The sequence below is a fragment of the Chiloscyllium plagiosum genome, unplaced genomic scaffold (assembly GCF_037043375.1).
Source record: "Chiloscyllium plagiosum isolate Xiang-an unplaced genomic scaffold, Cpla_swu_hap1 HiC_scaffold_19, whole genome shotgun sequence".
In the NCBI taxonomy this organism is placed as follows: domain Eukaryota; kingdom Metazoa; phylum Chordata; class Chondrichthyes; order Orectolobiformes; family Hemiscylliidae; genus Chiloscyllium; species Chiloscyllium plagiosum.
In genome coordinates, this window is record NW_028270157.1 from 19,444,224 (window position 1) to 19,472,168 (window position 27,945).

Consider the following 27,945-nt stretch of genomic DNA (forward strand, 5'->3'; position numbering starts at 1 on the left):
AAAACAGAACTACTAAACGAGACCTCCTTCTACTGCCATCGGCGGGATTTAATTTGTTAGGAAGAGACTTGCAGGTCAAACTAGGGATCGGAACGGTACCAAGTAACGGGGAAATGGTGGTAAGGTTGTTCGCCCTCACCGAAGAAGATGATCAACAAATAGACCCGGAAGTTTGGTACCGAGAGGGGAACAGAGGGGGTCTAAACATCAAACCTCTCCAAATCACCATGTTACCAGGAAGAGGCCCGGTAAGAAGGAAACAATACCCGATTGCTATGGAAGGACGGGAGGGGTTACAACCTGTGATAGAAAGATTAATCACAGATGGACTACTGGAGGAATGCATGTCCCCTTTCAATACTCCAATACTCCCTGTGAGGAAGCCGGACGGGACATATAGGCTGGTGCAAGACCTGCGGGGGTTGAATGAAGTAGTCCAGGCTAGATACCCGGTGGTACCTAATCCCTACACGTTAATGAGTAAAATTCCCCCGAACATGAATGGTTCAGCGTAATAGATCTGAAGGATGCTTTTTGGAGTTGCCCCCTTGACGAAGAAAGTCGGAACCTTTTTGCCTTTGAATGGGAGAATCCCTTCACAGGACGAAAGCGACAGTTAAGATGGACGGTCTTGCCGCAGGGATTCACGGAGTCACCCAATTTGTTTGGACAAATACTGGAGCAGATCTTAGAAGGATTTCAGTGTAACGCGGAGAATCAATTGCTCCAATATGTCGATGATCTCTTACTCTCAGGACCAAGAGAAGAGGAGGTACGAGCAGACACCGTTGCCCTGTTGAACTTCCTGGGGAAACAGGGTCTACGCGTCTCCAGGACAAAACTCCAGTTTGTGGAGCGAGAAGTAAGATATCTGGGCCATCAAGTCAGTAAGGGGCACCGCCGTATCACGCCAGAACGAATATCAGGAATTACGGGTATGCCAATACCCAGGACGAAGAAGGAAGTCAGACAATTCCTGGGACTAGTAGGGTATTGCCGGATATGGATTGAAAGTTACACCACTTTAGTAAAATTTTTGTACGACAAACTGGGACAAGAAGGACAAAAGGTGGACTGGTCAGATGAGGAGGAGCAGCGATTTAATATTATTAAAAATAAACTGATTCGAGCTCCGGTATTGGCTTTACCCACCCTGAAGGAACCGTTCCAGTTATATGTTAATAGCGCCGGCGGAATTGCCCAGGGTGTGCTCACTCAGCTGCGGGCAGGGAAACGTCAGCCGGTTGCATTTTTGTCAAAAATGTTAGACCCTGTGTCATGTGGATGGCCGACCTGTATACAGGCAGTGGCAGCTACGGCAATGTTAGTAGAAGAGGCCCGAAAACTTACCTTTGGAGGAAGGATCACAGTATACTCCCCACATTCGGTTAGTGCCATACTGGCTCAGAAGGCTCACCGCTGGTTAACAGACTCTCGCATCCTAAAGTATGAGACGATTTTGATGACCGGGAACGATCTCAATTTTGCAAAAGATCTCAGTTGCAACCCAGCCCAGTTTCTGTACGGACGTCCTGCAGACGGGGAACAGGAGCATGATTGTGTGGAATTTGTGGACTTGCAGACCAAAAGCCGAGAGGACCTGCAAGAAGCCCCGCTGGGTGAGGGACAGGAACTGTATATCGACGGGTCCTCCCGGTGCATCAGTGGAGTACGATACAGTGGCTATGCTGTTATAGATGGTGCAACGAAACGGACGATTGAGTCTGGACGACTGCCCGGGAAGTGGTCAGCCCAGTCCTGTGAGTTGTACGCCCTCCAGAGGGCCCTGAAGCTGTTGGAAGGGAAAGTGGGGACCATATATACTGACTCAAAGTATGCATACGGAGTCGTTCATACTTTCGGGAAAATCTGGAAAGAGCGAGGATTGATAACTTCCCGGGGAAAAGAATTAGCTCACGAACAAATGATCAGCCTAACGTTGGAAGCCCTGGCGTTACCTACGGAACTTGCAGTAGTCCATGTACCCGGTCACCAGAAGGGGTCGACACCGGAAGCGGTGGGAAACCGGCTGGCCGACGAGGAAGCTAAGCGGGCAGCGGTCGAAAAATCCGTCCAATTGTTAACGTTAATACCGTTGAGGGAAGGCCTCGCTAAACAACCCGTCTTCACCCAGGGGGAGATTGATAAAATGGATCAATTGGGTGCCCGGCTAGATACTAACGGGAAGTGGACGGTTCCTGATGGGAGACAAGTACTGAACAAACAGATCACCCGGGGTATTCTGCACCGATTACACCATCAGACCCACTGGGGGGTGCAAGCCATGTGTGACACAATCCTGAGAGACTATGTATGCAGGGGGATATACACATTAGCCCAACAAGAGGTAGTCGGATGCCCCACTTGCTGGCGTATTAATCAGAAAGCCATGCGTTCTATGCCAGCTGGTGGTCAGCCCCTAGCGATTAGGCCATTTCAGAGGATCCAAGTCGACTTTACAGAATTACCCCCAGTACAGAGATGGAAATATCTGCTAGTAATAGTAGACCATTTCACTCACTGGGTAGAGGCTTTCCCAACTGCCAAAGACGATGCACCAACCGTGGCCCGACTGTTGTTAGAGAACATAATCCCGAGATATGGCATAATGGAATCTATTGACTCCGATTGCGGGACGCATTTTATTTCTAAGCTACACCATTTGATCTGTAATGCCCTGGGTATCCAATGGAAATTCCACACACCCTGGCATCCTCAGAGTTCGGGTCGAGTTGAGAGAATGAATGGCACGCTCAAGACCCAATTGACTAAGCTGATGTTAGAAACTAAGTTACCCTGGCCAAAGTGCCTGCCCATTGCCCTAATGAGGATACGTACGGCACCTCGCCGAGATGTCGGGGTTTCCCCCTATGAAATGCTCTTCGGATTACCATATTGGAGTAAGGTTGATGGATGTCCCACTCTACAAGGGGGGAATGTATTTATCCGAACCTATTTACTGGCCTTATCCCGTTCTTTTGCAGAACTCCGAAGGAAAGGTCTCCTGGCTCAGACTCCGCCACTCGACTTCCTCCTGCATAAGGTGGAGCCCGGAGATTGGATACTTGTTAAGACCTGGAAGGCCGAAAAGCTCCAGCCGCGGTGGGAAGGACCGTTCCTGGTTCTGTTAACAACTGAAGCAGCTGTTCGGACGAAAGAAAAAGGGTGGGTCCACGCATCAAGGATAAAGGGGCCTGTTCCGCCTGAAGAAGAAAGCACCTGGACATGCGAGCAAGGGGACAAGCCGTTGTCGGTAAAACTGAAAAGACAGCAATAATGAACTCTACTTGGACTGTATTGGTGGGGATATTGATCAGTTTACTCCTGTATGTGGGGGAGGGTGAGGGGAGATGTGACAAATGTCGAACTACAGTAAGACTTGGGATTCGAATCTATTCGGGATCATTTGTGTCCCATTCCTATGTGGACGATAGGTGTTACGATGTGAGTGCACGCCATGAATGTTGGGAGGATGGGAGACCCTATTATCAGATATATAATAAAGGATACGGTGGCAAAATCCATGGATGCCCTATAAATGACCGCTGGGTGTGTATTAGCAAAACTGGGAGGTGGGACCTATCCTCCGTGTTGCTCAGGGAGCAGGTTGACAGAGTCAAGGAGACCAAGATACAGATCCCTGATCGGGGGTTGGGGAAAGAGCAAGACCGTCAGGGAACGGTCGTGCTCCCTAAAGTGCCATCTGTATACGAAGAGGTAGAAGGACAGATTGAACTCCCTGATGTTACACAAAACCTGTTTATTGATCTCACCTCTAGAATAGCCACTGTTTTAAATGTTAGCAATTGCTGGGTCTGTGGGGCGCCGCATATGTCGGAACAATGGCCGTGGACTGGTCAAAGCTTAGACATAGGGGAATTGCTGCAAACCACTTGGACTCATGACAACGACAGAAAAAGCCAGGGGTGGAGACTGACAAACAGCCCTGAGGGCCAGTTCTGTATTGAAGGCAAGGGGACCGTGAAGGTAGGGATTAGCCCCTGTCAGAATATATTGGATGCAACCACGCGAGTATGGTGGCCTGAGAATATTGCTTGGTACATTGCAAACCGAGATCATCAAAATTGCATTCGGTTACGTTCTGATTCCTCCTCTTACGAGCTAAGTGCTGACCCTTCCGATGGCATGAAAAGAGTGTGGAGCGGTGGTTGTCAGGGGAATCAATGCTGGAATAATCCTGTCCAGACTCTGCCACGGGGTCAACAATCTGAATACTGGAATTGCAGTGGTCCTGGTCCTTATGAGGGCTGCTATATATCAAAACCGACTTGCCTTGGATTATCTGTTGGCCTCGGAGGGGGGTGTGTGCGGGAAATTTAACCTGACAAACTGCTGTCTAGAAATTGACGATAATGGTAAAGCGGTTTTGAAAATTTCCGATGAAATTCGGAGATTGGCCCATGTGCCAGTACAATCTTGGCGTCCTCTTAGTGGCATCGGATGGTGGGATGGTCTCCTAGGTGGTAGCTGGTGGCACACGGCGTTGCTGGTGGTTGGGGGCGGCATGATTCTTCTTCTCGTATTACCCTGCCTAACTCCCTGTATTCAGTTTTTAATTCAGAAAAATATTTCCCGACTTCGGTTTAAACTTTAAGATGTGCCTGGACCACAGACTGATCTATAATAAAAGACAAAACCTTTGTTTCTTTTCTAACAACCATTTTATATACTCAAAAGTAGAGTAGTTTAAATTGTGCAGAATGCTGACAATTTGTGAGCGATAGTAAAAGCAAGCAGGCTCTTGATTAATGAAGCCATTCACACAGCAGAGAAGGATGAGTCCTTCGCTGATAAGACTCCAGGATGGGAGTACGACTTGAGACATCTGTTTCAAGATGAAAGCTTTTGACTGATAAGACTACAGGGTGAGAAAAACAACAAACTTTGGAGACTCTGGAGCCTTTTGTTGCAGACTTTTTGTGATAAAAATAATGATGTTTTTAAGAATGTGAACCTCATGGCTTGTTGGAGCCAAGGAGAGGAGGGACTTGTCCTATAAATAATGGAGACTTTGTAAGCCTCAGCGCGCCTTTTCTTTAAGGGTGCCCGACTCTGCAGACTTGACTTGTTAATAAAACTTTGTTTTCCTGAATTTGTCTAGAGCGATTATTGAGAAGCGATTTTCGTTTCTAACACTGCCAAAGTGAACAGATTCTCATTTTCACACGACACTCCATCTGTCAGATTATTTTTATTAGAGTATTGGCCCTGAGATCTTTCACACCTGCCAGCCTCGGCAGAGTGGGCCTCCTACAGTGTTAAAATTCGCCTGTCAAATGCAAATTTCTTTTGGATTTTATATAAAATCTGTGAAGGCCATTTGCTTCAGTTTCACTTCAGAGCGGCTCTTAAACTGATCAACTTTCCTGATTCCGAGGCCACACTAACACCCACAGAAAATTTATTTTAAATAAACATCAGAACAGAATGCAGCTCAGAGAATGGCCGCATCGGACCCAAAGGGAGAAAGTGCGAGCTGGTGTAACCCTGACAGAGTTCAGCTCCATATTGACGGAAGTGTGTCCGTGGTGGAGGAAGGTATTGAGTGTCGGACCGGCGGACGTGTGTTTGTGGTGGGGGAAGGTATTGAGTGTCGGACCGGCGGAAGTGTGTCTTAGTAGGGGAAGGTATAGCGTGTCGGACCGGCGGGAGTGTGTCCGTGGAAGGGGAAGGTATTGATTGTCGGACCGACGGAAGTGTGTCCGTGGAAAGGGAAGGTATTGAGTGTCGGACCGGCGGGAGTGTGTCCGTGGTAGGGGAAGGTATTGAGTGTCGGACCGGCGGAAGTGTGTCCGTGGTAGGGGAAGGTATTGAGTGTCGGACCGGCGGAAGTGTGTCCGTGGTAGGGAAAGGTATTGAGTGTCGGACCGGCGGAATTGTGTCCGTGGTAGGGAAAGGTATTGAGTGTCGGACCGGCGGGAGTGTGTCCGTGGAAGGGGAAGGTATTGAGTGTCGGACCGGCGGGAGTGTGTCCGTGGAAGGGGAAGGTATTGAGTGTCGGACCGGCGGGAGTGTGTCCGTGGAAGGGGAAGGTATTGAGTGTCGGACCGGCGGGAGTGTGTCCGTGGAAGGGGAAGGTATTGAGTGTCGGACCGGCGGGAGTGTGTCCGTGGAAGGGGAAGGTATTGAGTGTCGGACCGGCGGGAGTGTGTCCGTGGAAGGGGAAGGTATTGAGTGTCGGACCGGCGGGAGTGTGTCCGTGGTAGGGGAAGGTATTGAGTGTCGGACCGGCGGAAGTGTGTCTGTGGTGGGGGAAGGTATTGAGTGTCGGACCGGCGGGAGTGTGTCTGTGGTGGGGGAAGGTATTGAGTGTCGGACCGGCGGGAGTGTGTCCGTGGAAGGGGAAGGTATTGAGTGTCGGACCGGCGGGAGTGTGTCCGTGGAAGGGGAAGGTATTGAGTGTCGGACCGGCGGGAGTGTGTCCGTGGAAGGGGAAGGTATTGAGTGTCGGACCGGCGGGAGTGTGTCCGTGGTAGGGGAAGGTATTGAGTGTCGGACCGGCGGAAGTGTGTCTGTGGTGGGGGAAGGTATTGAGTGTCGGACCGGCGGGAGTGTGTCTGTGGTGGGGGAAGGTATTGAGTGTCGGACCGGCGGGAGTGTGTCTGTGGTGGGGGAAGGTATTGAGTGTCGGACCGGCATGGAGGTTGCTCCAGGGAAAGGGAGACGCGGTAAAAATGAAGATAAAGGTAAAGGAGGCGATGGAAGGGGAATTTGGGAACCGAAACAATTGCAGATTCTGCAAATCTGTAACAAAAACAAATTGCTGGAGATCAGAGCGGGTCCAACAGGTGGTGTGGAGGAGGCAGCATTTATATAATAATGGGGAGGGGGAGGGGAGAAAGAATGTTAATAGTTCAGATTAAATGATCGAAATGGCAGAACGGCCAAACCGCCCAAACACCCCCCCGCCCCCTCCACACTTCATCTGGTCTCGAAACATTAGCTTGCTCGCTCTCTGTGGATCTATTGTGGTTAAAATTGAGTCACCTGAGTCCCTTCATCCAGAGCGAGGGACATTGAACCAGCTGAACCAGATTTTCTGAAGTGTTTGTTGCGGTTTACTTTATTCTCATTCAGAAGTTGATTCCTGAAATGTTCCTCAACAGAGTCACTCATTTGAACAAACATCCCCATCGCTCCGTGACTTAAAGTACAGCTGAACTGTGTTTTTCCCCTTAAAATTTATCTTCATTTGTCTCCACCGCCACTTCGGGTGTCCAGATCCTAACATTCTTTATCCTATTGTGCCAGCATTGATACTTTTCACATTCATCTTAAATCAGCACCCTCTGGTTCTCAATTTTTTCACCAAAGGGGATAGTTTCTCCTATTTACCTTACCTGGACTCCTCTTGAATTTGAACACCTTGGTGAAATTTCTTATCAACTTTCTTTTCACTAAGAGATTTGCCTCAGCTTCTCCAATCTTTATTCTTTTTGGGCTGTGGGTATCGCTGGTAAATCTGACATTTGTTGCACATCCTTTGAATTGTTTCAGATGGCACATAAATCACAACCAGGAGTAAGCCATTCAGCCCCTCAAGCCAGTTCTAATATTTAATAAGATCACAGCTGCTCTGACTGAAACCTCAAATTCAGACTCACAGCTACGCTTGATAACCTTTCAACTCCTTGCTGAACACCAAACTCTCTGCCCCTACCTTAAAAATATTCTAGGAATCTGCTTCTACTGCCTTTTCAGGAAGAGCACTCTGAAGAGATGTGACCTCTGAGAGGCCGGTTAAGAATCAGCCACATTACTCTATGTCACATGTAGGCCAGATTGGGGAAAGGACAACAGATTTCCTTCTCCAGGTGGGTTTTTACAACAATTGATTAGATTTAGAATCATAGAGCACGGAAACAGACCGTTCGGTCCAACCCGTCCATGCCGACCAGATATCCCAACCCAATCTAGTCCCACCTGCTAGCACCCGACCCATATCCCTCCAAACCCTTCCTATCCATATACCCATTCGGATGCCTTTTAAATGTTGCAATTGTACCAGCCTCCACCACTTCTTCTGGCAGCTCATTCCATGTACGTACCAACTTCTGCATGAAAAAGTTGCCCCTTAGGTCTCCCCAATATTTTTCCCCTCTCACCCTAAACCTATGCCCTCTAGTTCTGGACTTCCCCACCCCAGGGAAGATACTTTGTCTATTTATACTATCCATGCCCCTCATGATTTTGTAAACCTCTATAAGGTCACCCCTTAGCCTTCGATGCTCCAAGGAAAACAGCCCCAGCTGATTCAAATTCTCCAACCCTGGCAACATCTTTGTAAATCTTTTCTGAACCTTGCAAGTTTCACAACACCCTTCCGATAGGAAGGAAACCAGAATTGCATGCAATATTCCAAAAGTGGCCTAACCGATGTCCTGTACATCCACAACATGACCTCCCAATTCCTGTACTCAAAACTCTAACCAACAAAGGAAAGCATACCAAACACCTTCATAATCCTATCTACCTGCGACTCCAAAGTCACTTTGTTCAGGAACACTCCCTAGGACCTTACCATTGAGTGTATAAGTCCTGCTAAGATTTGCTTTCCCAAAATGCAGCACTTCATTTCTCTAAGTTAAACTGCCACTTCTCAGCCCATTGGGCCATCTAATCAAGATCCTGTTGTAATCTGAGGTAACCTCCTTCACTGTCCACTACACCTGCAATTTTGGTGTCATCTGCAAACTTACTAACTTATAACTCTTATGCTCACATCCAAATTATTTATATAAATGATGAAAAGTAGTGGACCCAGCACCGATCCATGTGGTACTCCACTGGTCAAAGGTCTCCAGTCTGAAAAACAACCCTCCACCACCACCCTCTGTCTTCTACCTTTGAGCCAGTTTTGTATCCAAATGGCTAGTTTTTCCTGTATTCCATGAGATCTAACCTTGCTAATCAGTCTCCCATGGGGAACCTTGTCGAATGTCTTAATGGAGTCCATATAGATCACATCTACTGCTCTGCCCTCATCAATCCTTTTTGTTACTTCTTCAAAAATCTCAATCAAGTTTGTGAGACGATTTCCCATGCACAAAGCCATGATGACTATCCCTAATCAGTCTTTGTCTTTCCAAATACATGTACATACATTGTAGTCACCATTACTGAGACCAACTTTTAATTCGAAATATTACTGGTTGACTTTAAATTTCACCTTGGGATTTGGGCCCACTTTGCCACTGCATTGGCCTAGGTCTCTGGATGACTAACCCAGTGACATTACCACAACATCAGCATCGTCCCCCCTCCTCTTTCTGCCCACTCAACTGAATTTTCCTCCACCTTTTCTAAACGACAATAACATTGACTTCACTAGTTTCCTAATCTCTCCTCCCCACCCCCCTCCCCCCTCGTTATTCTGGATTCAGTCCTGCAACTTGGCACCGCCCTCTTGACCTGTCCTACCTGTCCAAGGTTCTTCCCACCTATCCACTCCACCCTCCCCACCGATCTATCACCATTACCCCCCATCTGCATCTACCTATTGCCTTTCCACATACCTTAGCCCCATCCCCACCCCCACTTCCATTTATCTCTCAGCTCCCTTCACCCTCCATATTCCTAATGAAGGGCTTATGCCTGAAACGTTGACTCTCCTGTTCCTTGGATGCTGCCTGACCTGCTGTGCTTTTCCAGCGCTACACTTTTCAACCCTTCACTTCCACCGCAGAGTGTGATGCTGAGGGTTGGACACAGTACTCCAGTTGAGGGGGAACCAGTGTTTTATACTGGTTTACCAAGGGGCATGCTAGCGACAAGACTTCCCATAATGGTCTCCTATGAAGAAACCGATCAGGACTACCTTGCTTTCATACTCCACCCCTCTATATATTCCAAAATGTAGTTTGTCTCTTTATCCATATTAGCATTTCATCTTGAATGTTTTGTGATGGTATACCTTAGGTCCCTGTGGTCCTGCAGCATCTTTAGTATTTGTGCCCTTTATTTAATAATGCATATCCTCATTTTTCTTCCCTGAAATGTACCATTTCACACTCTGCTGCAATAAATGACACTTATCACGTGTTCACCTGCTCTCTGGCTGCATGATGTCTGTAATATTTTCATAGTTCACAATACTTTCAAGCTTTCAATTTGTGACCTGTACATCCAAGTGTAGCCCACTCATCTAGGTCATGACAAAGTAGTGGCCTTTGTACTGAGTGCTTGGGGATCCCACTATAAACCTTCCTCCTGTTTGGAAAATAACATCATACCATTATGTGTTTCCTGTTACTTAGACAATTTGGTATCTGTGTTTCCATTGTCCCTGTTATTCCAGGGCTGCAAGCTCGTTATGTGATATTTTATCCAATATCCTTTGGCAGACCATACAAGCCACGTCACCACAGCAACCCTCTGTTACCTCATCCACAAAGTGTTTTACAAATCTTGGCTTTATTAATCAACATCAGGATAGATTAAAGATGTTGGGACTGATCTCCTTGGGAAACAAAAGGAAGTGTAGACAGAGTCATTGGAAGGAAGGCTGCTTTGCGTGATGGACTGGGCTGTGTTCACAACTCTTCATTCCTAATAAAGAGCTTATGCTCGAAACGTTGACTCTCCTGCTCCTTGGATGCTAGCTGACCAGACACCAATCTCCAGTATCTGCGCTCCTCACTTTCTCTGTGTTCACAACTCTCTACTTTCCTGAGGAAGTGGTAAATATGGGGACAATTACAATGTTGAAAAGACATTTGGATGGATACATGAATTGGAAAGGTTTGGAGGGATATGGGCCAGGAGCAGGCAGGTGGGACTAGTTTAGTTTCGGATTATGTTTGGCATGGACTGGTTGAACTAAAGGGTCTGTTTCTGTGCTGAGGGGAGTTAATAGAAGTTTTCAAAATCATGAGCGGGGAGTAGTTGGGAGAAGCATTCCCCACTTGTGAAAGAAAAATATTGAGAGGGTATAGATTTAAAATGATGTGCAAATAAACCAAGGGTAATGTGAGAAAGAACTTGTTCAACGAGTAGTTAGGGTATGGAATACCTGGAAACGTGGTGGAGGCAGGTTCAGTTGAGGCATTGGATGATTATTTGGATAGAAACGGTGTACAGGGATATGGGGAAAGAGCAGGAGATTGGAACTAGATAACAGAACCGGTGAAGGCATGATTGGCCAAATGGCTGCCTCCTGTGCCGTAGCCATTCTGTAACTGTTTGTCCAGTGAGTGTTAATTTTTTCCCATTACCCGCATTAAACTGACTGGTCTGTAGTCACTGGATCTATCCCCACACTCTTTTTGAACAATGGTGTAATAGTTGCAATTCTCCAGTCCTCTGAGACCAGTCCAATATTGAAGGAGATTGAGATTATGGCCAGTACCACCTCAGTTTCCTTCACTACTTTCATCAACACCCATGTGACCTATCAGCCTATCAGTACAGCCACCCTTATTGCATCTCTTCATCCATCCAGGTTCCTGTTTCACTATGACTTTAGTAGGAACATCTTCATTGGTAAAGACTAATCGAAATTTCTCTCAGTATCTCAGCCTTTATGTGCTTTAATCCTTAATTAGCCTTTTATTCTTTTCGCCCTTTTACAGCTTGTACACTCATAGCGAACTTTTGGATTTTTTTTGTTAGTTGCTAGTCTTTACTTATTCAATCTCTTCTCTGCACTTTTTTCACTTTCCATCTCAACTTTTTAAGTTCATGCTGATTTTCCCTTATATGGCAGCTATCAGATTGCTAATATATTTAATTTTACTAGTTTGTCAATCTTTCGTAATTTGGGGAGCTCTCACTTTGGCATAGTATTACTTGGCCCCAGTCACAATGTACCTTGCGTGCAGATCTTTAATTCCACTTTGTCTGGGTCCTATCTGGTCTCAATCCACTGAAACTGTCTCCCCTCCAATTTGAGATTTTTATTTTCAGTTGCTCCAGTCTACCTTTTTAATGCTCTGATCATGGTTCTCTGAGGATTCCCTGACTGACATTTGCCCCAGACGTTTCCTGAAGAATACTGATGAGGAATCATACTGTACAGAAGACACTCTTCAGCCCATAGTGTTCTCCTGACACACTCTGTAACTCTCCTTCCTCTCTGCCTTTTGCAATATTACTATCCTGATCTATATTAGGTCAATAATATCCCCTGTCACAGGGCTTCTCAAAGTGGGGTTTGGGACCCCGAGTTCTGAGGCAGCAATGACTTACACCACTGACACAAATTCTCACTAGTCTTCCTCTCCTCCCTTCTTGCCCACCTTTACAGCCCACTGACTGAGACTGTCATTTTATAAGCCTTGAAATGGCATTGGAAGCAGTGCCTCAGTACAATGACTCTGGACAGAGGAACCACGATTATCCAAGTATCGGATTATCCGAAGGAGATCTCGAGGTCCCGAGAGAAACATTGCATCAAAGAGGTGTTTCCAACACTAATCGTGCCTGTTGTTTACAATGATTAAAACAAACGCGGCTTAATGAAACGCTGCTGAGAACAGTCCTGGACATCGATGGGAGTCCAGGTACCGTCTCCAAATGACTGACCTCCCGCCTTCTCCCTCCCTCCCCACACACTTTCCCTGGAGTTCGACACAGGGGTATACCCTAAATCCCCCCTCCCCAGATAATTTCTCCAACATTGTCGTGTACAGGGCAAAGGTGGAACCTGAGAAAAAGTTGCAGTAAAAAGATGTGTGTGTGTACTATTTGGAGACTCCCCCCACCAAAGGCAGCAGAAGACTTACTGTTGGTGTCCAGTCCAGCTGCCCCAGAGGTTGGGAAGTACGGGGAGACGGGGTTGGGGGGAGGGAGCGAGGTCTTGCACGCGGTATGCTGCTGCCTCGTCTCCTGAACGAGGAGCGGATTTAGCAAGTGCTCGCTGTGTCAATCCCATTGAACTGATTGGGGGGTGGAGGCTTCACCGATGCTGCAGGTCCCTTACACACAAGTGTGTGTGTCTGCTCAGAAACAAACCCTGAGATGGAGAGAGGGAGCAAGGCAGACAGATCAAGGAGAAAGGAAACTTCAGAAAACTCTGAGCCCCAGAGGAAAGGCATTCAATCAATTAACCGAATAATCAATTATCTGAATGAAATGCTGCCCACCCATCTCGTTTGGATAATCAGGGTTCCTCTGTAGTTTGTGACTTTCTGTTGCAATTAATGTGATTCTCTAAAGACTGTAATTTGCAGCATGTCTCCTCCATTGCACTAGTCAGTGGTCTGTACCAGACACCCAGTGGCATAATTGCACCTCGACTGTCTCTTCAACAGAGTGTAAGAGAGAAAATGGTCTGAAAGAACATCTCAGCCCCTTCCAATAGTCTTATAAATTCCTCCACTTGTATAAATGTTGCTGCAGTTGTTACAATTATGACAGCCGATGTGTACATAGGACTTTTATTGTACATTCTCTCAAAATGTTCTCTCACTCTTGCTCCCTTTCTTTTTCTCTCTCCCTCTTGTGCTCTCTCTCTCTCTCTTTTTCTCTCTCTCTCTCTCTCTCTCTCTCTCTCTCTCTCTCTCCCCCCCTCCCCCTCTCTGCCTCATGCTCTCTCTGAGCCTGACTGGGAGCCAAGTCCTACAGCTGAAAGGGCAGTGAGAACAACGTACTGCAATAGTCAATCCTTCTATTTCTTTGTCTTGAATTTAAATTATTGTAATAAATATTGCCGAGTATGTAGAGAAGTTGGGTTGGTGACGTGTTGTAAAATTTCTGTTCTGAAATGAATGAGCTGTTTGATCTTAAAACATTTCTTCGGTAAAGATCTGCCAAGCATCTGTCTGAAGGAAGGTGGTGTTATAATCCAGAAACCTGCATGATTTTCTGGTGATCCAGGTTTGCATCCCCTCATGACAGCTGGGGAGTTTGAATTTAATCAATATCTGGTTTTAAAAGGGAGACAGTGAGGTCTGCAGATGCTGGAGATCAGAGTTGAGACAGCATTGCTGGAAAAACACAGCAGGTCAGGCAGCATCCGAGGAGCAGGAAAGTTGACGTTTTGGGCTGGAGCCCTTCATCATGATTTTGTAAACCTCTATGAGGTCACCCCATAGCCTTCAACACTCCAGGGAAAACAGCCCCAGCCTATTCAACCTCTCCCTATAGCTCAAATCCTCCAACCCTGGCAACAGCCTTGTAAGTCTTTTCTGAATCCTTTCAGGTTTCACAACATCTTTCCGATAGGAAGGAGACCAGAATTGCACGCAATATTCCAAAAGTGGCCTAACCAACATCCTGTACAGTCTGCAACATGACCTCCCAACTCTTGTACTCAATGCTCTGGCCAACAAAGGAAAGCATACCAAACGCCGCCTTCACTATCCTATCAACCTGCAACTCTACTTTCAAGGAGTTATGAACCTGCACTCCAAGGACTCTTTGTTCAGCAACACTCCCTAGGATTTTACCATTAAATGTATAAGTCCTGCTAAGATTTGCTTTCCCAAAATGTAGCACCTCACATGAGTAATAAATTTCTGCAAATGAATAAACTAAAAAAAGGAATAAATAAATGTACTACACCCTACTACAACACCGAGGAGATTTGATTATTGCTCAAATTTTTCATATTTAAAATCTTGCTGCATTCAAAAGGGTTTCTAATTTACAAAGCTGTTGAGCAACATTTTTCTGTACTGACTCTGTGTGAAGGGTGAATGTTGTGTAATTTGTAGTTGCTAACCAGTGCGTTTTATTCCACAGTGGATGAAACGGAGCTGCTGACAGTACCAGAAGGATGGAAGGAGGAACCATTCACCCGAAAGGACAATGCTTATGGCCTGTTGGAGGAGAGCAGTTTTGCTACTCTCTTCCCTAAATACAGGGAGGCCTATCTGAAAGAATGTTGGCCTTTGGTACAAAACACTCTGAAAGAACATGTAAGCCCCTCTCAATACTCTCCTTACCTTTTACACCTGTATAAATGCCGTTCCCATTGTTCTCATTATGACAGCTCATGTGTAAGTAGCACTTTTAGTGCACAATGTCTCAAACAAAATTGACACTGTGTCACAGACTGAGATATTAAGTCGAGCAACCAAAATCTTGCTCAAAGGCTGAATTTTTAAGGCGGAGTCTTTTAGAGATAAAAAGGTTTACGGAAGGAATTCCAGGCCTTGAGAATGCAGGCAGGTGGTGGTGGTGGTGTGTTAACGATTGGGAATTTGCAAGAGTCCTGAATTGTAGGAATGTGGAGATCTGAAAGGTTTGTAGGGCCTGTGGAGGTTATAAAGGTATTTCAGGAAATGCATCATTATCTGGATAGTGATTTCGTAATGGCTGGAGATGGGACAAAAGGTAGTTACTGGTAAACTGTTCAACTCTTCATCCCAGGTGATGTAGTCTTTTGTAAGGTGTATGACTGACATTAAACCCCCAAACCTATGACCTCTTACAATGGAATACCACATCCTGTGAGTATTACACCATCCTGACTTGGAACTGCATTGTTTTTCTTCATTATGGTAGCGTCAGAATCATGGAACTCCTTCCTAATTAGCTTATTTATTGCTTGAAGGAGGTGGTTTCACCACCATCTTCACAAGGGCAACTGGAGATGGGGAATAAGTGCTGACCCAGTGAGCAATGTCCAGATCTGAAGAATGTATTTTCAAAATGCAAGACTGAAAATATAGATGCTGATGTATAGGGGGAGAATACTTTTGGATATTGCTGATTAGAGAGACACGTTGTTGTTCTCATCGGGGCAAACGTGAATAACAAATTATAAACAATCACAGTTTATACTACAGGAGAAAAGTAGAATGACTGGTTGGTAAATTGAGTGTGAATGGCTAAGGTATTGCCATTCTCTTTCTCCTTGACAACATTAATCAGAGTGCCATTGCCAACTAATCATTCCCCTTTTCTCCTCTGGTGCATATTGTTGTGATCCTTTTGAAATGTTGTCATTCTTGTGTTTGTCCTGATTGATATGGCTACCAAGCTTTGACAGGTCTCTTTTTGTTTTTAGCAACGTTCAAGTTCTTGTTTTGTGCAACTGAGTGCATCTGACCTTACATCCTATCATTGCACTCAGTGTCTTAGAGTCAAGGTCACAGGATTTTCTTGCATTTGAGCAAGCTTCAGATTTAAACGGGCAGGACAAGGTGCTAGTCAGTTCACCCTGGAATGTTCAAACTAATTAAACTTAGCGTTTTGTTTTTCAAAACAAATTACTTAATGTTTTTTTAAAGTATGAAAATGTTACAAGGCAGTACACATGAGGATGGTGGGATTAGTCTCAGTTGATGCAATTTGTTTGGATTTAACTCTGTTTTAATCTTGTCTTTAAGTCCTGTAACATTGTTAATCAAGTTTGAGATTTTTAGTATCCATTATTTAGTTAAAACCCTGCAGGTGCTGAATATTCAAAATAAACCAGAAAATTCTTGACACTCATTAGGTCAGATATGTGTGGAAAGAGAAACAGAGTTAATGATTTTGGTAAAGCTTAATCCAAAGTAAAATGTTTATTCTGATATGCAAAATATTTATATTTGCTTGAACACATAGTGGTTATCATCTCTCATTTATTTAGTATATTACAGCTACATTAGATTTGATTGAAGGCAGTATGACTGTTTCCACCACAAAGAAGACATTCGATCCATATATCATCATTAAAGCCAGGGATTTTATCAAGCTTTTGGCGAGAAGTGTTCCTTTTGAGCAAGTGAGTAGCACAACTACTGAAGAGAACCTTTAGCTGAATCAGTGATGACAATATCACTTTACTTTGAAAGCAGAATACACAAGGTAAAAATGATATTTAAAATGAGCGTTCCCAGAGAGAAGTACACACCAAACATTTGGATGCCTCTCCTCATTACTTTCAGTCATTTATTTTAGTTGCTGGAAGTTTCTGAGAGAAAGAATCTGAATACCTGGGCAGATCTTGCAACTTGCACACAGACTTGTAAAACAAACCTTGTGTATCCTGTTTCATGTCGATGGAGATAGATGTTCTGACCTGGATATTTGGGGTGTTGAATTGTAACTTCTTGTTTCCTGTTCTAGGCTGTCCGTATTTTTCAGGATGATGTGGCATGTGACATCATCAAAATCGGATCGTTGGTTAGAAACCGGGAACGATTTGTGAAAAGAAGGTTAAGACTTATTGGGCCAAAAGGATCAACGCTGAAGGTAACCAGACTGCTGCTTCTTGAATCTTTAGAAAATAAATTCCCCTGCCGTTGAACAGTGAATCTTCCTTCTCGTAATTCTTGCACAGCTTGGATACAGGAATGATCTCCAAACCGCAAGATGGTTATTACATTTTAAATGAACTTAGTAAGTTCCTTGACCACAATTTATTTAACATGCATCTGAATAATCTGATTGCAAATGTGAGAAGAGATTGTCAGTGTAATCATTTAAAACTAATGTAACTGGGGACAACATTCTATTCTGGGGGGAGGGAGGGTGGAGAAAGCTCATTTGGTAGGTATAAAATGTTGGTCTCTTTTACATTCTTGCAAATGTCCTGATATTGTAGAGAGTCAATGAATTGTGTCTTTTCTTAGCAGCACTCAATTCCTATGGTACCAAATAATTATTTTAAAACGAGTGTTTGGATAGTAAGGATCATCTGAACCTCCCTTTACAGATGACTACACTAAGTATGTGTGAGTAAGGAGAAATCCATGCCTGACACTTCAACTGTAAAGAGAAAGCAGCTCCATAATCACATGCTTGCTGATGGTTTCAGTTGAAAAGTAAATGTCCTGAGGTTCAATTCAGGCAGCAGAGTAGATTGAACATGCAGCAGTGGCTTGGGACAGTTTCGTTTATATCCAGTTTGTGTAAAGGAATGTTGGTGGCCAAAGTGTTTGGTCTTTTGAATCTTGGGTTTATTTTTCTTCCCCCACCTTAGCTTCTGTTTAAGAAGGGGAAAGCTGCCATACTGTGCACTTAAATAACAAAGTTAATTAGTGGTGCAGGGTGGGATTGGGGTAAGAGAGGTGGACATAGAAGATGAACCATTTCATCACGATAGTGAAGGGTAGGCCAGTGATAAGCAGGCATATTCCTCCTGTTCCTTCGAGATGTAACTTTGTAGTATGTATGCAGAAATCCTCTTGCAAATTTATTTTATAAATACTGAATTTTCTGAAGAGTTATGCTGTGGAAATGGTTTTCATTTGAGCAAGGAACCACCTGAGAGTTGATCATATTACAAAAAAAAGTGATTAAAACAACAATGGTTATGTAGCTCTGGAGGATTGTTACACCCAACTGAGTTTCACTTTATCTTTTGAGAAGACTTTTAATTGATTTTTGTGTTAGAGTGTGGGAGTAAACCTTTGGAACATGTTAATGGCTTTTTCTTGGTACTGCATACTGCTGGCTTGGGCCATGAAGAACACTAATGATGTTTGGCTGTTCAACTTGGCTTGTGTTATGGGCCCCCTGGAAATTCAAATAATTGTAGCTGATTCTAAATTTTTTAAGAAGCTTAGAAATCAACAAATTTTTGCAGATTAAATTTCATGATGAAACACTTGTGCTTTTCTCTATTCTGCGAAACTCCCTGATGTGACTGAGTCACCTGAGCCTAGTGGGTAATTTCTTTGAAAGTGAGATGTGTTGCAGAAACATTTCATCTTGCATTCCTAAGGCTGCCTAGTCTCTCTCAGAATTCAAAAGAAACATGTGATTTCCTCACAGTCCAAATTCTGGAGAAGATAGACTGAACCACATTATGAGCTTTACGTTATCTTAAGTCAGTTGTTAGTGTACCTTTTGGTGCACTCGGTGTTTGAAATAGTATGCCATTCTTTTTTCCATAGCAACTTGGCCAGTCATTCTTGACGTGGTGCTGGAAAAACACAGCAGGTCAGGCAGCATCCGGGGAGCAGGAGAATCGACGTTTCGGGCATAAGCCCTTCTTCAGGAATGATTCCTGAAGAAGGGCTTATGCCCGAAACGTCGATCTCCTGCTCCTCGAATGCTGCCTGGCCTGCTGTGTTTTTCCAGCACCACATTTTTCAACTCTGGTGTCCAGCATCTGCAGTCCTCACTTTCTCCCAGTCATTCTTGACTTGCCAACAAGTCAGCACCTTTCTCTCCTGTTGTACAAATTGTTTTGATATTTGAATTTTGGCAATCTTGCATTTGTCATAGAGTAAAACGTCACAATACTGGTCCTCACCCTGAACAATTTCTCCTTCGAAAAAGCCACTGCGACATTAACCGCCTCAACCTGTCTACCCCACTCCAACCTCTCACCCTCACAATGCACAGCCCTGCACTCCAATCCCAACTTCACAATCAAACCAGCAGATAAAGGGGGTGCAGTGGTAGTTTGGCGCACTGATCCCTACACAGTGAAGCCAGATGCCAATTCGAAGACACCTCCTCCAACCGCCATGACCCCACCCCCATCACCAAACCATCATCTCCCAGACCATACACAACCTCATCATCTCAGGTGATCTCCCACCCACAGCTTCCAACCTCGTAGTCCGGGAACCCCGCACTGCCCGGTTCTACCTCCTTCCCAAGATCTACAAGCCTGACCACCCTGGCTGACCCATTGTCTCAGCATGCTCCTGCCCCACTGAACTCATCTCTACCTACTTCGACACTGTCCTATCCCCCCTAGTCCAGGAACTCCCCACATATGTTCGAGACACCACCCATGCCCTCACCTCCTCCAAGACTTCCGTTTCCCCGGCCCCCAACGCCTCATCTTCACCATGGATATCCAATCCTTCTACACCTCCATCCACCATGACCAGGGCCTCCAAGCTCTCCGTTTCTTCTTCTCCCGACGTCCCCAACAGTACCCTTCCACCAACACTCTCATTTGTTTGGCTGAACTGGTCCTCACCCATAACAATTTCTCCTTTGAATCCTCCCACTTCCTCCAGACGAAAGGGGTAGCCATGGGCACACGTATGGGCCCCAGCTATGCCTGTCTCTTTGTTGGCTACGTAGAGCAGTTGATCTTCCATAATTACACCGGCACCACTCCCCACATCTTCCTCCGCTACATTGATGACTGCATCGGCGCCACCTTGTGCTCCCGCGCGGAGGTTGAGCAGTTTATCAACTTCACCGACACATTCCACCCTGACCTTAAATTCACCTGGACCATCTCTGACACCTCCCTCCCCTTCCTGGACCTCTCCATCTCCATCAATGATGACTGACTTGACACTGACATTTTTTACAAACCCACCGACTCCCACATCTACCTAGATTACACCTCCTCCTGCGAAAATGCCATCCTGTATTCCCAATTCCTCCACCTCTGCCCTATCTGCTCCCAGGAGAACCACACAACACACCAGATGGCCACCTTCTTTAAAGACCACAATTTCCCTTCCCTCATGGTTGAAGATGCCCTTCAACGCATCTCATCCACGTCCTGCACCTTTGCCCTCAAACTTGACCTCTCTAACCGTAACACAGACAGAACCCCTGGTCCTCACCTTCCACTCTACCAACCTTCACATAAACTGCATCATCTGACATTTCCGCCGCCTCCAAACAGACCCCAACACCAGGGATATATTTCCCTCTCCAGCCCTTTCTGCTTTCTGCAAAGACCGTTCCCTCCATGACTACCTGGTCAGTTCTACGTCCCCCACAACCCACCCTCCCATCCTGGCATCTCCCCCCCCCCCCCCCCCCCGACTCCCCCACCACAGGAATTGCAAAACCTGCGCCCTCACCTCCATCCAAGGCCCCAAAGGAGCCTTCCACATCCATCAGAGTTTCACCTGCACATCCACCAATATAATTTATTATATCAGTTGCTCCCGATGTGGTCTCCTCTACATTGGGGAGACTGGACGCCTTCTCGCAGAGCACTTTAGGAAACATCTCCAGGACATCCACACCAATCAACCCCACACCTTATGGCGAAACATTTCAACTCCCCCGAGATATGCAGTTCCTGGGCCTAGTTTACCACCCGATGCCTGGAGGAAGAATGCCCCATCTTTAACCCCTGACCTGCTGTGCTTTTCCAGCACCACTCTAATCTAAACAGACCCTTCAGTCCAACTCATTCATATCGACCAAGTTTCCCAATCCAAACTAGTCCCACATGCCTGCATTTGGCCCATATTGCTCTAAGCCTATATTATCTATGTACTTGTCCAAACGTATTTTAAATGTTGTAACTATACCTGCATCTATTTCCCCTGACAGTTCATTCCATATATGAACCACCCTGATGCTGATGAGCGTAAAATAAAAAGCTTCTGTAATATTTTTACCAAAATTCAAGTTCCATGCTACTAAGAGCCTGTCAGTTAAAACATTTTTTAACTAACAGCCTGGTGTTGGGGGCTACCCTTATTTATTTCAGAAAGTCAAAGCAATTCGACTTTGTAGCATTAAAGCTTCAATTAGCAGCTTCTGAGAAACAGAAGACATGATACCCTCACAAAATAACGTCTTCTGAGTTACCAGGAGCAGATCAATTGGTGATGGGGGTGCTGTGTTTGCCAAATGTCTGTTATTGATGGATTCATTCTGTTGTGTCCCCTACTCATAGGCTTTGGAGCTGTTGACCAACTGCTATATCATGGTGCAGGGGAATACAGTGTCTGCTTTAGGACCACACTCTGGACTGAAAGAGGTGAGTAAATTGGATTGAGGGTGTGCTGTACTTTTCTTTTCAATGCTGTTTATAACTTTGCGTTAGCTGTTCGATAAACCGCTCTCTGTACCTTTTTATATTGAGTTTTTATTCTTCAGTGCAACTCTATCTGGCTTGTTTGTGAATTAGGAAAATAGTTTCAAAATGGCAATGTTCAGTCAAAAAGAAATTAATGCTTGATTAGTACTTATATTGCTAAAGGCTGCACAGAAGACTCCTAATACTTTGTGAATTGGCCTGGCTAAGCACTCAGCTTTAAGCAATCACTCTGAAGCTCCATTACTACATTGGCCAGTAAACAAAAAAGGCCCATCATCTTCAGGATATGTGGAGGTGAACAGTAAATACAGCCTTGCCAGTGTGAGAACAGCTAAATATAATTCAGCCTTTTACCACTAACGGTTAAACATTAATGTATTAATATTTTCACCTTTCCAGGTGAGAAAAGTAGTCACCGATACCATGAAGAACGTACACCCAATCTACAATATCAAGGTATTAATGAAGTGAAATTTCATGATTGTTACATTGAATCTAGTCTGGCTCTCTGCCAGCGATCAAATCGGTCCAATTCCTCTTTATTCCTGTAACCCACAAATTTCAGTGAAATACACATGCAATTTCATTTTAAAATGATTCATGTCCTCTTCTACCACCCTCAGAGGTTTAGATGTTCAAGTCATGGCCACTCACCCCCTCCAATGATCTGACTAAATAGCAAAGCAGGCACCATGGCCTACTTCTGCTATGTACACTGTACCTCTTACCAAAAACCTTTTGCCTGTGTCCCTTTGCCCCACATAGTCGGTATCGGGAACAGTTTTTTGTCTGCTTTATCTCTGTCATTATCTTGCATAGCCCTATCAGCACCTTGATATCTGTAATGAGAAATCCTGTGTGTTCTCAGTGCTCTCCCTGCGTCACAGGGATGCTGAAATGAAATGGGGGGAGGGATAATATACTGGCATCTTTTGAGAATTGGTTAACAGACAGAAATTGGAGAGCGTAGAAACAAGTAGATCATTCTCTGTTTGCCTGTGACAAGTGGGGCACGTTGAAGATCGGGATGTGGGGTCCTATCTATTCGCTGTCGATGTTGATGATTTGAATGTGCTGATTGAATGCAATATTTACAAGCCTTCAGGTGTCACAAAACTAGGTGGAAGTGAGAGTTGTGGTGCTTCAAGAACATTTGGAGAGGCTAAAATATTAAGACAAAAAAAAGGCAGATGGAATACAATGTGGAGAAGTGTGAGGTTATTCATTTTGGTGGAAAGATATATTTGTTTAATGGTGAGTGGTGAACTATAAAAGGGTCTGGATGTCTGTGTTGGTGGGTGACCAAGTTATCAGGCAGATACAGCATGTATTAAAGGAGGTAAATGGTATGTTGGCCTTTATCACAAGACAATTTGAGTAAAGGAATACAAGTCTTATTGCAGTTATATTATAGTAACTTGGTGAGACAGTACCTGGAGTATTGTGTACAGTTTTGGTCTCCTTACAATAAGGTTTACTTACCAAGGAGAGAATGAAACAAAGGTTCACCAAACTTAATTCCTGAGTTGCAGGGGCTACCGTGTGAGGAAAAATTAAATAGACTGGGCTTATATTGTCTGAAGTTTAGAAGAATGAAAGGAGATATACATTCCTGTTAAGTTTTTCTGCTGCTCAAATCTCCCTTCCAGAACCAAAAGTCAATGTGTTGGCAGCTAATTGCATAGAAACTCTGATCAGCTGGGCAGTGAAGAGGGAATTGTTGGGTGTGTTGAAGAATTTCAAACATGAAATTCTTAGGTGGGTCGACAGAGTGGATATGAGATGTTTTCCCTGGCTTTGGAGTTGAGTTGGGAGTGTCTAGAACCAGGGAACATAAGTGGGCAAACCTTTTAGGACTGAGATGTGGGGGGAATTTCTGGAATTCTCTGCCTAAAACTGAGATCGTGGATTTTTGCTTAATGAAACATCACAGGGACAGTGTAGGAAAATGGCATTAAATCTCCTTCGAGCATTTTTGATTACCCTTTATGCTGCCAGCAGGATTACCTGCTACTGGAAATAATCTTGTTTCTCCTCTTTAACCTTGATGCTTATGGAATTTTGATTCTGTCAGTCAGTCAGTACTGGCCCACTCTTTCAGTTTTCCTCAGCATTTTTCCATGCCATAGACATTGTGTTTGTGCTTTGCCTTTACCTGTTTTGTCCAGCATTGCCCCAGTAATATGATTTGATATCGTTTCCTAACCTAGGAACTCTCTTGATTTTAATGAATACCTTTGTTTTTGGTGGCCTGTGAACCCACTCATTTTCGCCCACTTTGTTCATGTTCATTTTCTTCTTCTACGCAGAGGATAATACTTCAACTTAGTTTACATTGAACATTATTTGTTGTATATTCTCCCTCAGTTTGCCATAGCCCTTTTCATTTAGTATTGTAATGGATTTTGTAATGGATCCTAAACTGAGATTACAGAAGGTCTGGTTTTAACTGGAAATCACAGCATTGGAACCAGAAATATTAGTTCCGAGGAAAGGTCTTTGATCAGAAATGATAGCTCTGTTTGTCTGCACACAGATACTGCTTAACCTACTGAGTATTTCTGGCATTTAAATTTAGACTTCTGGATCTTGCTTTATAAAATAAGAAAACTAGAGAGATTCTTTTCTCTGTAGATTTGTTTCCTTCGGGTTGACTGTTCACGTCTTTAACAATCACACTTGCATGTTTCAACTGCACAAGAAAGCTCTGTTCTTTTCAAAAAGACATTGATGATTAAACGTGAGTTAGCGAGAGATGCGGAGCTTAGAACACAGAACTGGGAGCGGTTTCTGCCAAAGTTCAAGCACAAGAACCTAAGCAAACGGAAACAGCCGCAGAAGAGGAGGGTGAAGAAGGAGTATACACCTTTCCCACCACCACAACCAGAAAGCAAGGTAAGTGCTAATTGCCCGTTTTAATTTTCTTTACTCCTTATAGGCACACTGGGCTGAATCATTCACTGATAGACAATGCGTGGTACATTCTCATCTCTCTGATATCCGAATGTTTCCTAAATGCTTTCTCAAAATCACCTCTCACCAATAAGTGCACCATAAATGATCTCCGCACTGGGAAGCACTACGTTTCATCGGGACTAAAGTCCTGAATCAAAAGAAAGAAAATGATAGCTAGCTCACATCTCAAACCGCTGTGTTAAATTGGAGGATACTACTTAGAGATGATATGCAATGGCAAATATTAAAACAGGAAAGGCGATTGGATCATGGCTAACAAGGGAAAGTAGGAACAGTATTAAATCCAAGGAAGAGGACAAAAGGATTAACTAAAAAAAGTAGAATTGAATAAGGTGAATATGGAAGTAAGCCTGCAGGAAACATACAAACTGTTTTAAAAGCTTATATAAGTATGTGAAGGCAAGTAAATGTCCCTTTGTCCCCTTAACCTGTCTAAGATGGCACACTGTCCTTCTGCCTTCACAAAGGAGGACACAATGTCTAGTAATGGCAGCAATTGCAAGAAATCAGAGAAGTTGGCACTAAAGGCTGATAAATACCCACGGCCTGATAATCTACATCCTAGAATAGTTAAGTGTCCTGGGAAGTGACAGCTGCATTGGCGGTCATCTTTCAAGATTTGATAGACTTTGGAGCAGTTCTTATAATAATGAAGGGTAGTTAATGGAACTCCATTATTTAAAGAAAAGATAGAAAAACCAAGGACTATTTAGCCAGACGTTGGTAGTGGGGAAAATGCTAGAATCCATTGTAAATGATTTAATAGTACAGCACTTTGAAAACAGCAGGAGTGTATAGAATCAGCATATTTTTATGAAAGGGAAATCATGCTTTCCCCTTCAGCATTAGCTTTGACTGAGAGTTCAAAAGCCTGCCAATTCTGCACTAAATTATACTTTTAATGAGGTCCTGAGAGACTGTAGCCCTTTGTACAACCCACCAATTGGAAGTCCAACAGCCGGATAAGTGATAAAATACTTTGATTCTCCTGATCACTGAATAATCTCAAAGGTAAAGGGAATGGATGTAAGATTAAATGTGAGAGGATTAAGACAGGACAAGATTTTTTTTGCCCAAGATTTGCTCTCCTGAACTGTGTCCAGCAAAAACACTTATTTGGCCATTTAAACAAAATCTGACCGTACCAAATGCCCAGTGTTTGTAATGGATGTTGGAATTGTTAACTTTAAGCAGTATGTGGTCGAAGGACAAGGGAATGTAGTTTAGAATGCTTTCAGTCCTTTGACTCAAATTTCTGATTGCATTGTTTAGGAAATGTTTTACTATATTCATTTTAAGTTAATCTTATATTTTGAGGGTTTGTATTAAAGGGAATAATTATATTTCCCTGTCTGGTACAGTTGTGCTTTAGGGATTGTTCTTAATTGTTTGCTGAATTTATTGTCCAGATTGATCAGGAACTGGCCACAGGTGAATACTTCCTCAAAGAGAAAGACAAGAAGAAGAAGAAATTACATGAAATAAAGGTATGAATGTTGAACACTTTAATTGTTACTGATGGGGGAAATAAACACTTACCAAAGCCTGAGGGTGTGAGTACTCCAAACATCAAGTCTGACCCTTCCAGATCAGTACTGAGGGAGTGCTGCATGAGAAATGCTGTCTTTTGGATGGAGTTGAAACACCCAACGACATGGGAGAAAAGCATGGTGGCCACCCTCTGTGTCCTGACCAATATTTAGCAGTTAGTCAACATCACCAAGTTTTTTGTTACATTATTCAGATTTGCTGCTACACTTTCTAGACGTGATTTAGCTTGTGCAAATGTACACAAGCCTTATGTGCTGCAAAGATTTTACACAGGATGGTTCTTCATTAACGTATATTGTTTTGTAAATATTTACCTAGGTAAAAGAAGCAGAGGCAGCAGCGAGGCGAAAGGAAGAAAGAAATAAAGCTTTTATTCCTCCTAAAGAAAAGCCTGCAGTTAAAGTAAAAAAAGGTAACTGGTTTTCATTTTGTTTATACAATTACAGAAGTTAACCAAGTTCTGTAGTTTCCATTTAATATAAAATTCATTGCACATCATTCCACTAGATTATAGACTATTTTGTAAGTGAGGAAGGGCAAATGAATATAGCCCTCTCCACTCTCTGAAATGTGTTCTCTGATGGTTAAAGACTCAAAAGGGGGAGGCCAGGTTTTAGTCATCCCTATGACATGTTCTCAATTAGTACTCCATTTTTATAATTCTTCTATTGGACCTAAAAGTCCAGTAAATGAAGTCATGCTGTCTTTGACAGTATTGTGTTTTTCCTTTGGATTAGTTAAATCAGTTGTAAAACCCAAATGATAAATTCTGGTCCTCTGTACAATCATTTGTGGTTAATTATAGTGACATGCCATGAATAAAACAGTAGTTCAATGGTTTTCCTCTCACCTAAGTCCCTTTGGGCCTTGGTAGTATGATGATTAAATACATTATAGGTAATATTTTCCTGGAAAACCCATGTGGGATATTGGTGTTGATCCATATAAAAAAAAAGACAAAGATTTGTCAGTAAAGCTTACATGACCAGATCTGTCTGCTTTTGCTAACAAGTATACTCTCATTTTCTTTTAGCTGCAGAAACAAAAATTAACATTCAAGCTCTTAAAGAAAAAGTAAAAACTGCCAAGAAAAAGAAGCTGGGAGCCCCAGCTGTGGAGGAAATCACTCAGAAAATAGCTCAAAAGAAGAAGAAATAAATTGATTTTTCCAATTCTCCTATGCTTTTGGCATTGGATAATTCTAACAATGTCATTCCAGCAGGGTCTCACCACTTTAACTGTTACATACAAATGGCCAAGGGAAGCAGCAGGCTCATGGTTCTGTTCGTGATTTCCTCATCTAATTAGACTGTTAAGTACTTCTATCGGCGCAGGACTCCTGACAGGATATCAGAAATGACAATATAGGTGAAGAAGAATCCACATCAATCCTTGTACTACACCTGCTTTTAACAAAGAGTCAGAGTAAATCTCAAAAACAGAGTGTGTTGCAAGATTGCTTGGATCCTAACCTTAGAGATATCCATTGTTTCTACAGAAATGAGATGGAAAACATTCTCCATAATTGGTGTTAGAAACAAAACCTCTCGATTACAAATCTGTGAAAATGTGGTTTAGGATTGAATCGATGTTAAATGTTTAGAGAGATTTCTATTTTGTACTGGGGGTTTAATAGCATGAAGTGTTTTATTTTGTAATTGTTCATTAAATGTGCTTACAAATGGCATGCTGTTTTAGAATCAATATTTACTGCACAAAGGCATCATGCTTACTCAGGTCAAAACACTTCACTCAACCTCATC

The 27,945-nt window shown here is 43.8% G+C and overlaps 1 protein-coding gene across 1 annotated transcript; it reads left to right on the plus strand.

Moving 5' to 3' along the window:
- Window positions 1-6,621: 6,621 nt before the first annotated feature.
- krr1 (KRR1 small subunit processome component homolog) lies at window positions 6,622-27,867 on the plus strand. The gene is made up of 10 exons (XM_043709819.2): window positions 6,622-6,707; window positions 14,704-14,879; window positions 16,541-16,675; window positions 17,020-17,145; window positions 21,512-21,595; window positions 22,055-22,111; window positions 24,380-24,550; window positions 26,041-26,118; window positions 26,501-26,594; window positions 27,216-27,867. The coding sequence occupies exons 1-10, from the start codon at window positions 6,659-6,661 to the stop codon at window positions 27,338-27,340; spliced, it is 1,095 nt and encodes a 364-aa protein (XP_043565754.2). The 5' UTR covers window positions 6,622-6,658; the 3' UTR covers window positions 27,341-27,867.
- The last annotated feature ends 78 nt before the right edge of the window (window positions 27,868-27,945 follow it).